A 14,500-nucleotide genomic window follows, 5' to 3' on the forward strand; every position below is an offset into this window, starting at 1 on the left:
GTTACTGTCCTTACTTTTCCTTTCTTGAAATACTTGTTTCTTGACTGTCATTCATATCTAATGGCTTCAATTATTTTGCTATCACTGACCCAAGACGCGTATCCACATCTTAAGTTCTGAATTGCTGCCTGCATGTTCCAGATCAAGATCCTTAGAATGTACTGTCAGAAGATTAGCAGAATTTCTAGACAAACAGTTTCAGAAGGAGGTCAGCATTGGCAGCCTCCTTAATTCTCTCAGCATGAGCTTCTATTAATTATATGATATCTTTGTGAAAAAGGGCCACAAATCAATAGAGGAAGTTTTAATTTGTGTATACAATATATTTAGAGATGTTTGTATTTAGCCAGCTGTCTGAATATAATTGTTTAGACACATCTGATATCTACATTGATGAAAATATTGTTGGGATTATGTCTTAGAAGTTTTTGTAGTTTATTTGAATCCCCATTTCCTTTCAATGATTTTGGTAGGAGTTGGAAGCAGAGCGTGTCAAGTTAATGGAAGAAGTAACTTCAAACAAGAGGAAAATGCAGGAACTAGAAGATAATCTCTTGTTCCGTCTGACCAGCACCCAGGGTTCTCTTGTAGAAGATGAATCTCTGATTGAAGTCCTTAGAATAACAAAGACCACAGCAGAGGAGGTAAAGCCTATACTATTTAAATGCTAGCCTTAATACTTCTAATAAAAATGTATTTCGCAATGTGCTCCAAATATAAAAAAAATAAACATGACTTTGTAATGGCTGTCCTGTAAGGCAGATCATAAATACACAAGTTATAACTAGTTATGTATTGTTAAATTCTGATGAATAAACCATTTGTTTTAGGGCAGGATCTCTGTACAGCTATATAAAAACTCTCTAAGCTTTGGCATTGTCTCCTAAATTACCAACTGACAAATTATTAGGGAAAAGGGTGTTCATAAATGTGCATGTTTTTAGGTGCCATGGTGCAGTTTTAATACTAAAAGTATGCAAGTTATTTGCGAGCACTATACCAGAGTAAAAGTGTCTGGATCTGTGTTTTTATACATGTTTTTATTATATGTGGCAAGAACGCAGTACACAGTTGTTACAGCACTTATTTTTTTAAACTAATTATATTGTAACTTTAAATAGGGCTTTGTTACTAGTAATGATGGGATATAGGGAGACTTACCTCTGTACAGTCTAGTAAAATAGCCATTTGGAGCTAAAAATTATTGGGCTTTAAACAGAGTAAACACTAAATGTTTCATTGTGATTTATTGCTATGAATAACATGCACGCTACATGTCTTGTTACATTTAAGGTCAGTGAGAAGCTGACAATTGCAGCAGAAACTGAACTGAAGATTAATACAGCTCGTGAGGAATATCGTCCTGTAGCTACGCGTGGCAGCATCCTGTACTTCCTCATTGTGGAAATGAGTCTGGTGAATGTCATGTATCAGACATCCCTCCGTCAATTCTTGGGCATCTTTGACTTGTCAATGGAGAAATCTGTGAAATCCCAGCTGACAGCCAAGAGAATTGCAAACATTATTGAGTATCTTACCTTTGAGGTGTTTAAGTATACAGCTCGAGGCCTGTATGAAGACCACAAATTTCTCTTCACATTGCTAATGGCCTTAAAAATAGACCTACAAGCTAAGAAAATCTCCCATAATGAATTTCAGACTCTCATCAAAGGTACAAAACATTTGTATTTTAATCTGTTTAATTGATTTTAACAAGCATAGATACATAAAAACAATGCAATTGCTGCCCACACAGGGGCAGGGCCTATTTTACCCAGTGTACAAAAAACAAAGAAAAGAAAACAATTACAATCATATACTAGAACCCCAAGAGGAAGGGGGGGGATCCTTTATAGTTCAAGGCTCAAGCAATCTTCATACTGATAAAAAGGAGGAAATGGGACTATTTGGAACCACTAAATGGCAGCGTTAATATGTACATAGAAGTAATATTATCATCTACCATTACAGCAGTAGAGGTGTTGTCTAACCAGCAAGACCATTTTTGGTCTATGGTTAGTACATTTTTGATAAACATACATATACAAGAGCTTTTGCCAGCAAGTTGGTTGAGAAACCCAAAATATATCCAATGAAAAATTGTAGAGGTTAAGCTGATGTATTGTTTCCAGTAGCGTGGGGGGGGGGGGTGTATCACCCCAGAGGCAACATTTAGAGGGGTGATGGATGACAGACAGTGAGCTCATGCTGGATTGAGAGAATGGGCTAAGCACAGGAGAACTGCAGAGCGCTGTGCCAGCAGAAGCCACCTGTGTGCTCTCTCCAGTATTGGGGAAGGCAAGGGCGGCTTTGATACCACTGTGTGTGTGTGGGGGGGGGGTGTCAGAAGGCTGAACTATGGCTCCCTATTGGCTGCAGGGCTCTGAGCTCTGAGATTATCTCATAGCCTAGAGCCAGCACTGACAGTTTGCTCCCTCCTCGCAGAGGAGAGAGAGAGCTAGTTCTGCTCCTCCTCCCGCCCTCTCCTCCTGTGTCTGCACTGCCCACACTCCCCAACAGTGTTGTGCCTCAGAGAAAGGGAAGTGTGCGTGGCAAGTTTGAAGCCCAGCAGCCAGAAGAGGAAAGGCACAGCTTGCTGATCCATCCATCCACTATGAGGGAAGTGCCCTCCTCCTCCCTCCCTTCTTTATCTGGCCTCCCAGTGAGTACTGTACAAGAAACTTTGATGTAAGGGGGTTCTCGCTCTCTCTTTTTGCTCTCTCTCTCGCTATCTTTCTTTTTCTCTGGCTCTCTTTTTCTTGCGCTCTTTTTTTTCTCGCTCTCTTGCTCTCTAGTTCTCTCTTGCTCTCTAGTTCTCTCTCTTTCTTTCTCTCTCGTTTTCTCTCTTTTTCCCCTCCATTCACAGTCCCTGGCTTAGGGGGCACACATTTCTTGTCCTGAGCGCTGACCACCCACACTACACCACTGATTGTTTCACCTGATATGGGGAACTAGGAATACTTGCTGATACATTTTTGTGATGAAAAAGTGGATTTATTAATTTCTCACACCAGCTTTCCCCCCCACATTAAAATCCTAGTGTTGGATGGATTGTGCATTAATGACATTTGTATTTTTTTAAATATTGCAGACTAATATTCACTCTTTATTCTTCTTTCCAAATAGGGGGTGCCACATTGGATTTAAATTCTGTGGAGCCAAAGCCCAAAAAATGGATACTAGACATGACATGGCTCAATCTGGTACAGCTATCAAACTTGCCTCCCTTTAATAACCTCTTGGGGCAAGTTGCAAGAAATGAGAAGGCATGGAAAATCTGGTTCGATAAGGAAGCCCCTGAAGAATCATCATTACCTGATGGATATGATAGTTTGTTGGACACTTTCAGAAAATTGCTACTTATTCGTAGCTGGTGCCCTGATCGAACAATTGCTCAGGTAATAAAATATCTTAAATATTTGCCATGATACAACACAATGGTTGCATTGTAAAATGCACCATATACTGTAAGAAGTTTACAGGATAAAGGGGTGTTGTCATTGTTAAAAGGTGTAACAGATCTATATGCAAAATTTTAAGATGCACAAATGTTAATGCCCATGGAATTCGTAAATGTAAAATGTATCATATATGATTTCTAAAAATACTACAGTCATAACTAATTATGTTTCTTTTGTAGGCCCGTCATTATATAGCTGAATCTCTAGGTGTAAAATTTGCTGAGGGTTTCGTCCTTGACATGGAGGCCATGTGGGCTGAAAGTGATTGCAGAACTCCCCTGACCTGTTTCCTGTCAATGGGATCAGATCCCACAGAGAACATTGAGCGCCTAGCCAAGTCCAAGGTATGGTGTATTATACAGTATGTTTTACATCCTGCACATTGGGGTTTCTTACATACTCATTATCAAGCACACTTGTAATAATACATTTTTTGAAGCTGAAACAAATTTTGTATATTTGAACAGTTAAAAAAAGACCATTAACAAAGTGTGCCCCGTCTCTTACTCATGCAGCATTTGATAAATATTTCACCATATTCAGCTTGTTTCCTGTAAGCACTGAACGCCAAGTGCTGAGATTTGTAGTTACGTCTGTAGTACAGATATCACATGAGGTCACTTGCTTGTCCTTTCAGAAAAAAACGTATTCTTTTTGCAGAGTGCATGGTATTTTATGAATCGAGGAGGTGCAGATGATCATCACATTAACCAAAATAGGTTTTTGATCATACTTTTAGCTTAACATCTTGCCGATCAGCCGCCTCAGTTATACTGCGGCACGTTGGTTCTGCGGCACAAATTGCTGTAGGTGTACGTCAGTTTCATACACAAGGTTCTGTGGGCACGCGTGTGTCGATTGGCCAGCGGGGGAAGTCAATCAGCGGGTTGCAGAGACAGAATGGGGATCTGCCAAAGTAAACAAGGCAGATCTCCATTCTGACAGGGGATGACACAGGATCTTGTCTTCCTTCTTTGCAGGAGGGCGGATCTGTGTGTTGTCCCAGGCAACCCATCCCCCCACACAGTTGAAAAACACTGGGGGAACACATTTAAAGTGATACTAAAGGTTATTTTTTTTTTTTTTTAAATAACAAACATATCATACTTACCTCCACTGTGCAGCTCGTTTTGCACAGAGTGGCACCGAACATCCTCTTCTGGGGTCCCCCGGTGGCTCTCTGGGATCCTCCCCACATTAGATGACCCCCTAGGAGAAGCGTTCTCCTGAGGGCGTTACCCTGTGGGTGCGCTCCCGTGTCCAGCATTTGCATCCATGGATACGAATGCCGGAATCGGCCCTGCCACCCGGGGCACGCGTCATTGGATTTGATTGTCAGCAGCGGGAGCCGATGGCTGCACTGCTATCAATCTATCCAATCAAGAGCCAGGACCCCATGGAGAGAAGGACGGCGCATCCCAGCCAAGGAGATAAACGGGCTCAGGTAAGTAAACCGGGGGGGGCTGGGGGGCATTCACAACCCCTTTAACCCTTTGATCGCCCGTGATGTTAACCCTTTCCCTGCCAGTGTCAGTACAATAACTGTGCATATTTCTCTTATCGTCCATGGACGGACACAGCTCCTTAAATCTTGACAAGTGGCCTATTCACAGGAGAGGACTAGGGAGAAACATGTTGGATAACTAAATACATGTTACTTAAACAGATTATGCATTATGCAGCCTCAGTTTCTTTCTGCCTAGCAAGGAGAAGGACATATGACTCCCTTTGGGCCCAGCTCCATGAGGAAAATAGTATTTTGTTTTATTTTATTTTTTTCATGAAAGAATCTTCTATCAACTGTCGGCTGAGAGACAGGCTGGATATTATAGATCCTTGCAGTCTACTCAGTCCAGCCAGTGAGCGTGAGCACACCTTTGCAAAGAGGCTGGGTCTGCCACGACATACCCCATGACTCCTAGGGTGGCCGGTGAGCTTCTGCTCCACATATGACTGGGCTGTGGTGTTGTCTCACTCACAGTGGACCGGGCCGACAGCTACCTCTGACGCGGTTGTATGCCTGTCAGGAATGCGTCAATGGGTCCTCGCTTGGACGGGTAAGTGCAGTCCCTCCCGCTTAGGCGGGTTGGTACAGCTGCGCATTCCTGGGGTTCGGGGGTCCTCCTGTTCTCCCTTCCCTGCTCTGTCATATTTCCCTCTGCTGTCTATTACTGCCGGGGTGGACCTGTGGGGGGGTTCATATTCCCACCAGGGGGCTGTGGGTGTGTGGCCTGTGTTTTTTTTTTTTTTCTGTGCGGGTGTATTTGCTTGGAAGGGCCTCCTTAGGCCTTCTCAGTCACGTAGCCATTTACATTTTTTTGTAGCCTGCTGCTTCCATAAGGAATTTTCATTGGCGGCCATTTTGTTGTGGCCGCGCTATGGCACGGTTTACTATTGCGTGCGGCCATGTTTCTGTAGCCGTTCCTGCTCTGAGGCATCCAGCGGCCATTTTGGATGTGATTTTGCCTCTAGTGCTAAGCTTCTCAGCGTGCAGCACAGATCTCCTCATGATGTTTTGAGCAGATTCACCGCACAGCATTTCTCCTCACAAGCACATGCTGTGTTCTAAGGGTAGGCAGTGGCGCTGAACGGTCTCCTCCGGTGATTGGTGAGTCCCCTGGGTAACCCCCCGGTCAGCGCAGCATGGAGGGTGGGATTTCTTCAGGTCTGAACTGGGTCCCTGAGACCTGTTATAGATGTAGTCAGTGTCAGGTTCTTCCTCTCAAAACATGCCAGAGGTGGCTGCTGGAGCTCCTGCACCTGTGGTTCATGGACACTTTGTTGGAGCGGCGTGTGGGTGTTAAGGGGGTTAAATAGTGCCCCCTTCCCTCAGGCATCACGGTGGTGTTATGGTCAACTCCCTCACCTGACAGCAGGCGAGTCACAGGTTCGAGTCCGGACTCGGACGCTAAACTGCCTGGAGATTGCGTTTTTGTGGGTTTGGGTTTTCCGGTGTCCTCCCACACTTCAAAGACATGTGTGCAGAGCACTTGTCAGTGTGCTGTATGGAACTCCCTTATGCTGCCTGGTACAGCGGAGGTTTCCTCTGAGGGCTCAGTCTTTTTTTTTGTGTGCACAAATCAGACCGCTCTGTGAAGGTTTTCCTTATATTTTCTTTGACTAGTTCATTAATAAGGAATGGGAAAAGCCGCAGAAGTCCTTGTAGTTCCTCAGCATCCGGGGTTTCGGTACCCCTTTTGAGGAGAGTTAAAAAAAAAAAGATCTCCTCAGGTAGTGACCCCCTGTTAAGTGGGGGGTGACCGCTCTCCCTATAGAAGGGACCCCTGCCTTCAAGGACCTTACTGATAGGAGGTCTGAGGCACTGGACCCGCTCCATGTTTACTATGCTGGGGTCTGTATCGCGGCCGCACCCTTGGTGTCTAAGACACTCACTGAGTGGGCAAGGTTTTGCACAAGACTGTGGAGAAGCACCAGCCCCCTCCCTCATTTTAGACTGGCCGACCTGTTGGTCAAGGGCCTTGTATAGGTCTGTGATGCGGCACAGGATGCTGCATCCTCAATGCCCAGAGCCTCTGTTTCGGCTGTGATTTTGCACCGTCTGATTTGGCTGAAATTCTGGTCTGATGACCAAGCATCCAAAAGAGCCCTGGCTGATTTACCCTTCAGGGGTGGGAGGTTTTTTGGTACCTCGTTGGATGACATTATCAAGATGTTACTGGGGGTGAGAGCACTCTCCTCCCTCAGTCCAGCTGGGCAAAGGGGCGTGTTCCGGGTCCTTCATTCTCCGTTCAGAGGCGGTATTTTGTCATCAGTCAGGGCCCGCGGGGTAATCCTCCCAGGCGACAAAGGCTCAGCTGGGGGATGGGTACGTTCCTGGGTGCGTAGCCGCACCCACACCCGCCTATGTATGTAGCCTTCCCTGGCCCGTCTCATGGGTGGGGCAAAGGCTTTGCAGGTTCTCAGCTCGGTGAACCTCCCTGATCTCCGACCAGTGGGTCTGCGAGGTGGTCTGGATAGGGTTCTTCCTATCCACAGAACAGATTCTTCCCTCATGTCTCTCTCCTTCCGGCTCGTCGTTCTGCCTTGCTGGGGCAGTGTAGGACTTGATAAGCTGTGGGGTAATTTTACCTGTCCCGCAGGACGAGAGGTTTCAGGGATGCTATTCAAATCTGTTTTTGGTCCCGAAGGTCCGTCCAATCTTGGGCCTCTAAGCCCTAAATGCCTTTATGAGAGTTAGGTTGTTTCGCAGGGACTCCATTCGTTTGGTGGTAGCTGCGCTTCGTCCAGGGGAGTTTCTGGCGTCCTTGGATGTCAAGGATGCATACTTGCAGACCACACTTTGCGCAGGTCACCAGAGGTTTCTGCGCTTCATGGTAGGGTTGTGGCTCAGTTGTGGCTCCTCTTTTTGGCCTAGCATCCGCACCAAAGTGTCTTCAGAAGGTGCTCGCACCGATCCTAGCTTTGCTGGGACAGTGAGGCTCGCCATCGTGGGCTACTTAGACGTCTTTCTTCTGAGAGCAGATTCTGGCTCAGAATTAGAGGAGGATGTGTCTATAGCCAGTCAGACCCTCCAAGATTTTGGTGGTTGTTAAACGTTTAGAAGTCGGTCCTGGTTCCGACTCAGCGTTTGGAGTACATAGGGTTGATTCTGGACTCCTCGGTGTCAAAGGTCTTTCCTCCCCTGGAGAAATTGCAGACTTTTCAGGCTGCAGTGTGGCTGTTGGCATCACGCAATCAGTCATATCTCCGTTTTTTGCATGCGAGTCCTGAGCCTGTTGGTTGCCTCCTTCGCATCTGTACCGTATGCCCAGTTCCACACTCATGTTTGCAGAGGGAGATACTGTCCAAGTGTTAAAATCTCCTTTGTCTCTGGATCACTAGATTCATGTAAGCCACCTAGTCAGAGTCTCTGAATTGGTTGCTGAGATCTTTGGCTCTTCGTTCGGTTGGAGTCATTTCTTCCCTTCCAGTGGACAGTGATTACAAGGGACGCCAGCCTCACGGGTTGAGGGGGGCGTCCGGGTGGCCCTGGGGGGGATGGACTCTAGCGGAATCCCATCTACCGATCAATGTCCTAGAACTCCGGGCGATCGGGCTATGCTTTTCCTCGTGGTCGAGGAGGTTGCAAGGTCGCCTGATCAGGATTCAGCCAGACAAAGCCATGGCTGTGGCTGCTTAGGTCTACCATCTGGTAAACTGGCAGGCGAACTACCTGAGTCGCCAGATGCTGGACCAGGGCGACTGGTCTTGGCACTCTGAGGTTTTTCAACTCCCTTGCAGGAGGTGTGGCTCACAGGGCATGGATCTCCTGGCTGCTCGTCTCAACCGCAAGGTGTCGAGGTTCATGGCCAGGTCTAGTGATCCATGTACAGTCGCGTCTGAAGCGTTGGGGGCCCTGTGGGTTATTACGCCTTGGTACGCCAATCTCGGGCGCCTGGTGGCGGATGTACTCTGGCAGTTGCCAATGCGGGAGGACCTTCTGTCTCAAGGTCCCATACTTCATCCTGTTGTACAGTCGCTGGCTTTCACAACGTGGCTATTGGAAGCCAGGTTTTAAGAGACGGGGGTCTGTCCGACTCGGTTATCTCAACCATGCTGAGGGCACGTAGTCGTCTTCCAGGAGGATCTACCATCGCACCTAGAAGGCCTTCATCTGTGTGCGAAAAGATGGAGTGCCGTACTCTGTGTCCAGGGTCCTACTGTTTTTACAGCCTGGATTGGATCTGGAAATTGCCTTAAGCACCGGTTAGGGGCAGATTTCAGCCTTGGCTGTGTCTTTTCAGTGGCCTTTCACGGCCCATTCTCTGGTGGGTACCTTTTGTGCAATGGGTTTCGTCATGACTTCCCTCCTCTTGACCCACCTCTTCCCCCATGAGTTTTGACTCTTGTGCTCTCAAGTTCTTCAGGAACCTTCATTTTGTAAACATCAGAGGGATTCTTCTTGACACTATCTCTGAAGGTGGTCTTTTTGGTGGCCATTACTTCTGTCAGAAGGGTTTGTGTTGGCGGCCTTGCATTGCAAATCACCGTACTTGATCCTCCATATGGATAGGGCGGTGGTGCGCCCACAACCTTCCTTTCTTCCAAAGGTGGTTTCGGCCTTTCACCTGAATGAGGACTTTGTTCTTCCATCCTTTATGTCCTCGGCCGGCGCATCCTAAGGAGGCTGCGCTTCATTATTTAGGCATTGTACACGGTTTGCGGGTGTACCTGCCTGCTACGGCTCAGTTTTGGAGATCTGACGCACTTTTTGTGTCGGTGTCGGGTCCACAAAAGGGGCCCGGCGGTCTTGTCAGCCACCATTACTCGGTGGATCAGGCAGACTGTCATGCAGGCCTATGCTCTTAGGGGGCGGACGCCCCCTTTCTGGTCATGGCACTTTCGACCAGGGCAATTGGTGCTTCCTGGGTTTTCCGTCATCAAGCGTCTGTCTCACAGCTGTGCAAGGCGGCGACTTGGTCGTCCGTTCACACTTTTTCCAAATTTTTTCAAGGTTAATGTGTGTTCATCTTCAGATGCTTCCTTCGGCTGCAAGGTTTTGCAGGCGGCTGGTTTAAGGTTGCAACTCCTCCGTTGAGGAGCTCTGCTTGTTTTTGGGGTGAAGTTAAATTGGTTTTACTGATCCTGTTCCCACCCCTCGTTTTTTACCCTGCTTGGGGACGTCCCACCATCCTTTTCTCTGTCGTCCATGGACAGACATAGCACCCACCCCTCCTCCTGCAGGGAGGAGGGTTATGTCTGGAGGGACCGCCCCCTGGGCGGGGCTGTTCAACTCTGTTAGATAACTAAATACATGTTACTTTAACATGTTTGTCTAGTCCTCTCCTGTGAACAGGAACATAACCCACTTGTTAAGATTTAAGGAGCTGTGTCTGTCCATGGATATGCTTTTTTTTCTTTCTAAATTGGCACTGTTTTTTTGTTTATAGCAAAAAATAAACACAGAGGTGATCAAATACCACCAAAAGAAAGCGCTATTTGTGGGAAAAAAAATAAATCAATTTTGTTTGTGTACAGCGTCACATGAATGCGCAATTGTCAAAGTGCCGTATAGCAAAAATTGGCCTGGTCAGGAAGTGGGTAAATCCCTCTGGGGCTGTGTATGTATATCCAAACTTTGTTTTGCATAAAAAAAGAAATGGGTATGGTCCTTGTCTGTTTTGTATGCTGCTGTTTTCCACCAGAAAGATTTCTCTTCACTTCCCGCTCCAGAAACACAGTGAAAATAAAGAGGAGATCTTTTCAAAGTGAGGAGATATCACCTCTAATGCAGTTGTCACGAACACACTTGGGAACTTACTGCAAATGACCTGGCAATGCAATAATTTTGATGTGTTTTCTGGATCATTATGGAACTGTCAAATTTCCAAGATGAAGATAGGCTGTGGCAGGAGTCGATTTACTGTTGCCAAACTTACTGATGCATGTAAATTCCTCCATGTTGTCACTGGTGCTTAACACCTCATGCAAAGAGTGCGTTAGAAAAAGTGAGCTGCAAAGCCAATACCAATGCTAAGAAAAAGCGCCTGCAAAAACACGCTTTTAGTAGCTTTTTGCATTGGCGTTAATGCGTGCTTAGCCACATTAACTTTTAGCAGCGTATCTCTGCCTCTATTCAAAATAAGTGGTTCCCTATGAGAGCCGTATTAAATTATCTGACTTTCAGCCGATTTGTATAGAAGTCACACCCAAGTTGGATCATCATGAACGTGCTCTGAGGATCTTTAAGGGGAACCCCATGCCAAAATAAAAAACAGTGTGGGGTCCCGTCCCCGGGACCATACCAGGCTCTTCTATTTTGTATGAATTTTAAAGGGAAAACCCCACGCCAAAAAGAAAAGGCATGGGGTCCCCTCCAAAATCCATACCAACCCCTTATGCAAGCATGCATCCCCGAAGGTCAAGAAAGGGTGGACTAGTGAGTCCCCCCCCCCCAGACTATACCAGGCCACATGCCCTCAAAATAGGGGGGTGGGTTCTTGCACCTTGTCCCAATGTTGATAGGGACAGGGGCCACTTCCAGGCAACCCTGGGCGGTGGTTGTGGGGGTCTGCGGGCAGGAGGCTTATCAGAATCTGGAATCCTGTCTTCTTCTCCCTCCTGTCTTCTTCTCCCTCCTGACATCTTCTTTCTCCTGTCGTCTTCTTCTCCCTCCTGTCGTCTTCTTCTCCCTCCTGTCGTCTTCTTCTGCCTCGTGTCGTCTTCTTCTGCCTCGTGTCGTCTTCTTCTGCCTCGTGTCGTCTTCTTCTCCCTCCTGTCGTCTTCTTCTCCCTCCTGTCGTCTTCTTCTCCCTCCTGTCGTCTTCTTCTCCCTCCTGTCGTCGTCTTCTTCTCCCTCCTGTCGTCGTCTTCTCCCTCCTGTCGTCTTCTTCTCCCTCCTGTCGTCTTCTTCTCCCTCCTGTCTTCACCGCTGATCCGGTCCTCCTCCGGTGCTGTCTCCCGTCATTGTGCCAACTTCTCTCTCTGACAGTTCTTGTATAGCTATGGGACTTTGCCAGCTGGTGGCGTCAGTTAGACCCGCCCCTTGTGATGTCACATGATGTCACAAGGGGCGGGTCTCACAGTGATGGCACCAGATAGCCACACCCGATTGCTATATAAGAACCGCCAGACAGCATAAGGGGAGGACCGGGTCGGGGGTGGAGAAGACGGCAGCAGTGGAGAAGAACGGTTTTTAATCCTGCAGACCCCCTCAACCAACACCCGGGGTTGCCGGGAAGAGGCCCTTGTTCCAATTAACATGGAGATAAGGTGCTTTGGGGTGGGGGGCACAGAGCCCCCTGACCACCTTAACTGTTATTTTATTACTCCTACTTACACTCTGCAATGTCCTCATTTCTGTTGAAAAAATACTCCCCACCACCACTTCAGACAATCTTAGTCACAGCAAACTTTTCTGTGGTATTTGTGCTTTAACCCTCTCCTCTCTGGCTGTCATTAAGCTCTCCCCATCCTTTCCCAGTCATTCAAATCATCAAACCCCACTCCCAGGAGGCCACACATCACACACCTCTTTGGGCAGCTATGTCCAATATTTCCCACTTTCTGCCATTATTCCTTTCCAACTAACCCACCTCCTGCTGTAATTTTCGCCATGTTTCCTCCACTGTTTTTTGCATCCCAATCCACCTAATTCCCTGTCATATTGGTAGGTTTCCCCATTGGAACATTTTCCACCACAACTTGTTTCTGTGACCGTTTAAACATTTTGCGACAACACTCGCCAGGACCTGTAGTGGGGGAATCTCCCCAGCAGGCACCCAGCCAGCAAGAAAAAGAAAAAAAAAAAAAACAGCCAATGACTTTATTCCTTCTACATTTACATGTAGTATTGTAATTTAATATTCAGTTTTCTGGAAATATTTTGTAAGAAATAAAACTTTAACTAGTAAAATCTGTGGCATAGGTAAATCTGTTTCATGTAAAACTGTTGTGGGTTTCTGAAGCAAAGTGGGTGGTAGGTAGTTAATTTGCAGTAAACTCTCAATCAGAGAATTATGTTATTGTTGACACCCTTCTTAAAATATTAGTTTACTGACTAAAATTGCTGCTCCTCTAACTTCAATTTCAATTCCCAGACCTTTAAAAATACAGAAAGCGGTCTATGCTCCATGATTGTTCTAGGTCTGAATGGAATAAAAGAAAAACCAAAATAAAGTTAGGAATCAATTGGAATTTTGACAGCTCGACAACCAGCATTTTCAGAAGGTGGTCAGCAATGGCAGCCTTTGGTTTTTATTTCATCATCGGTTTTCTTGAAATGATAGCGGGAAGGTATCTGTGTACTGTATGTTGAGATGCGTAAAAACAAGGGTATCACATTGCAGTCTTAGGCCCCATACTCACGAGCAAACATGTCTGCTGAAACTGGCCCGCAGGCCAGTTTCAGCAGACATGTTTGGTCGTGTGTGGGCGCGAGCGGGCCGAATTCCAGCAAACATTTGCCCGCCGGGCCTTTTCCCAGCGGACAAATATTCCTGGACTTGTTTTAAAACAGTCCGCTGGAATCCTGCCCGCTCGGACATGTACGGTCGTCAGTACAGACCTACCGTACATGTCCAGGCGCCCGCCGTCCCTCGCATGCGTCGAATGACTTCGACGCATGCGTGGAAGCATTTTAAAGGCGGGCCGCCCACGTCGCCGCGTCATTGTCGCGGCGACACCGCGTCATCGACGCGGCGACACCGCGGACACGCCCCGCGTATTGTTTACGCGCGGACTTCTGTACGATGGTGTGTACAACCATCGTACAGAAGCCCTCTGGCAGACATGTATGGTGAAAACGGTCCGACGGACCGCTTTCACCATACATGTTTGGTCGTGAGTACCCGGCCTTAGAGTTCTTTTTTATTGACTAGTGACAGCAGCACCAGAAGGTTTCCTGTAATATGGAAAGACCTTTAAAGCAAAAAGCAAAAATGCACACTGTGCACAGAAACACATGGCAGGAATTGTAACAATATATAAATATATAGCTGCAAAGAGCATGGTTAAATTGCTCTTGGGCTTTTAAGACTATACGTAGGAACTTGCTGTACCCACATGTTGTGATTAATCATTGCACCACGTTCCAAAATTTTGGAGGTTTATTTTTTAAAAGGGTTTTGAATATAAACTCTGTGTTACTCTCAATCTACAAGCACTAACGCTTCCACGGAATACAATTGCGTTTGCTTTCTACTGATGAGGACTAGAGACTTTCTATGTGTAATAAAATTAAGTTCTCTGTGCTGGAGTCTTTCCCAGTTTACATAGAAAAATAATTTAACCACTTGAGATCCGCGCTATGGTCGAAAGACGTCCACAGCATGGCTCTCAAGTGCCGGGTGGACGTCCCTGGACGTCCTGTCGTTGTTGTTCCCTGTGCGCGCCACTGGGGGCGCGCAGCGGGCAAACAACGTGCCCGGCGCATCGTTCGGGAGCCGATGCGAGTGCCTGACGGCCGCGATGTCCACCAGACACACGCCATCGTCGGTTACACAGCAGGACGTGGAGCTCTGTGTGTAAACACAGCTCCACGTGCTGTCAGGGAGAGAGGAGACCGATCTGTGTCCCTTTACATAGGGACACAGCATCGGT

The 14,500-nt window shown here is 47.0% G+C and overlaps 1 protein-coding gene across 1 annotated transcript in view; it reads left to right on the forward strand.

Annotated features, from left to right (window-relative positions):
* LOC120940565 (dynein heavy chain 5, axonemal-like) overlaps positions 1 to 14,500 on the forward strand; it is a 445,728-nt gene that overhangs the window by 344,719 nt on the left and 86,509 nt on the right. Inside the window, exons 66-69 of the mRNA XM_040353506.1 lie at positions 474 to 644; positions 1,294 to 1,672; positions 3,127 to 3,398; positions 3,641 to 3,805. Of these exons, the coding sequence (XP_040209440.1) occupies positions 474 to 644; positions 1,294 to 1,672; positions 3,127 to 3,398; positions 3,641 to 3,805 (987 nt within the window). The remainder of the gene's footprint in view (positions 1 to 473; positions 645 to 1,293; positions 1,673 to 3,126; positions 3,399 to 3,640; positions 3,806 to 14,500) is intronic.

Source organism: Rana temporaria, chromosome 5 (genome assembly GCF_905171775.1).
Source record: "Rana temporaria chromosome 5, aRanTem1.1, whole genome shotgun sequence".
NCBI lineage: Eukaryota > Metazoa > Chordata > Amphibia > Anura > Ranidae > Rana > Rana temporaria.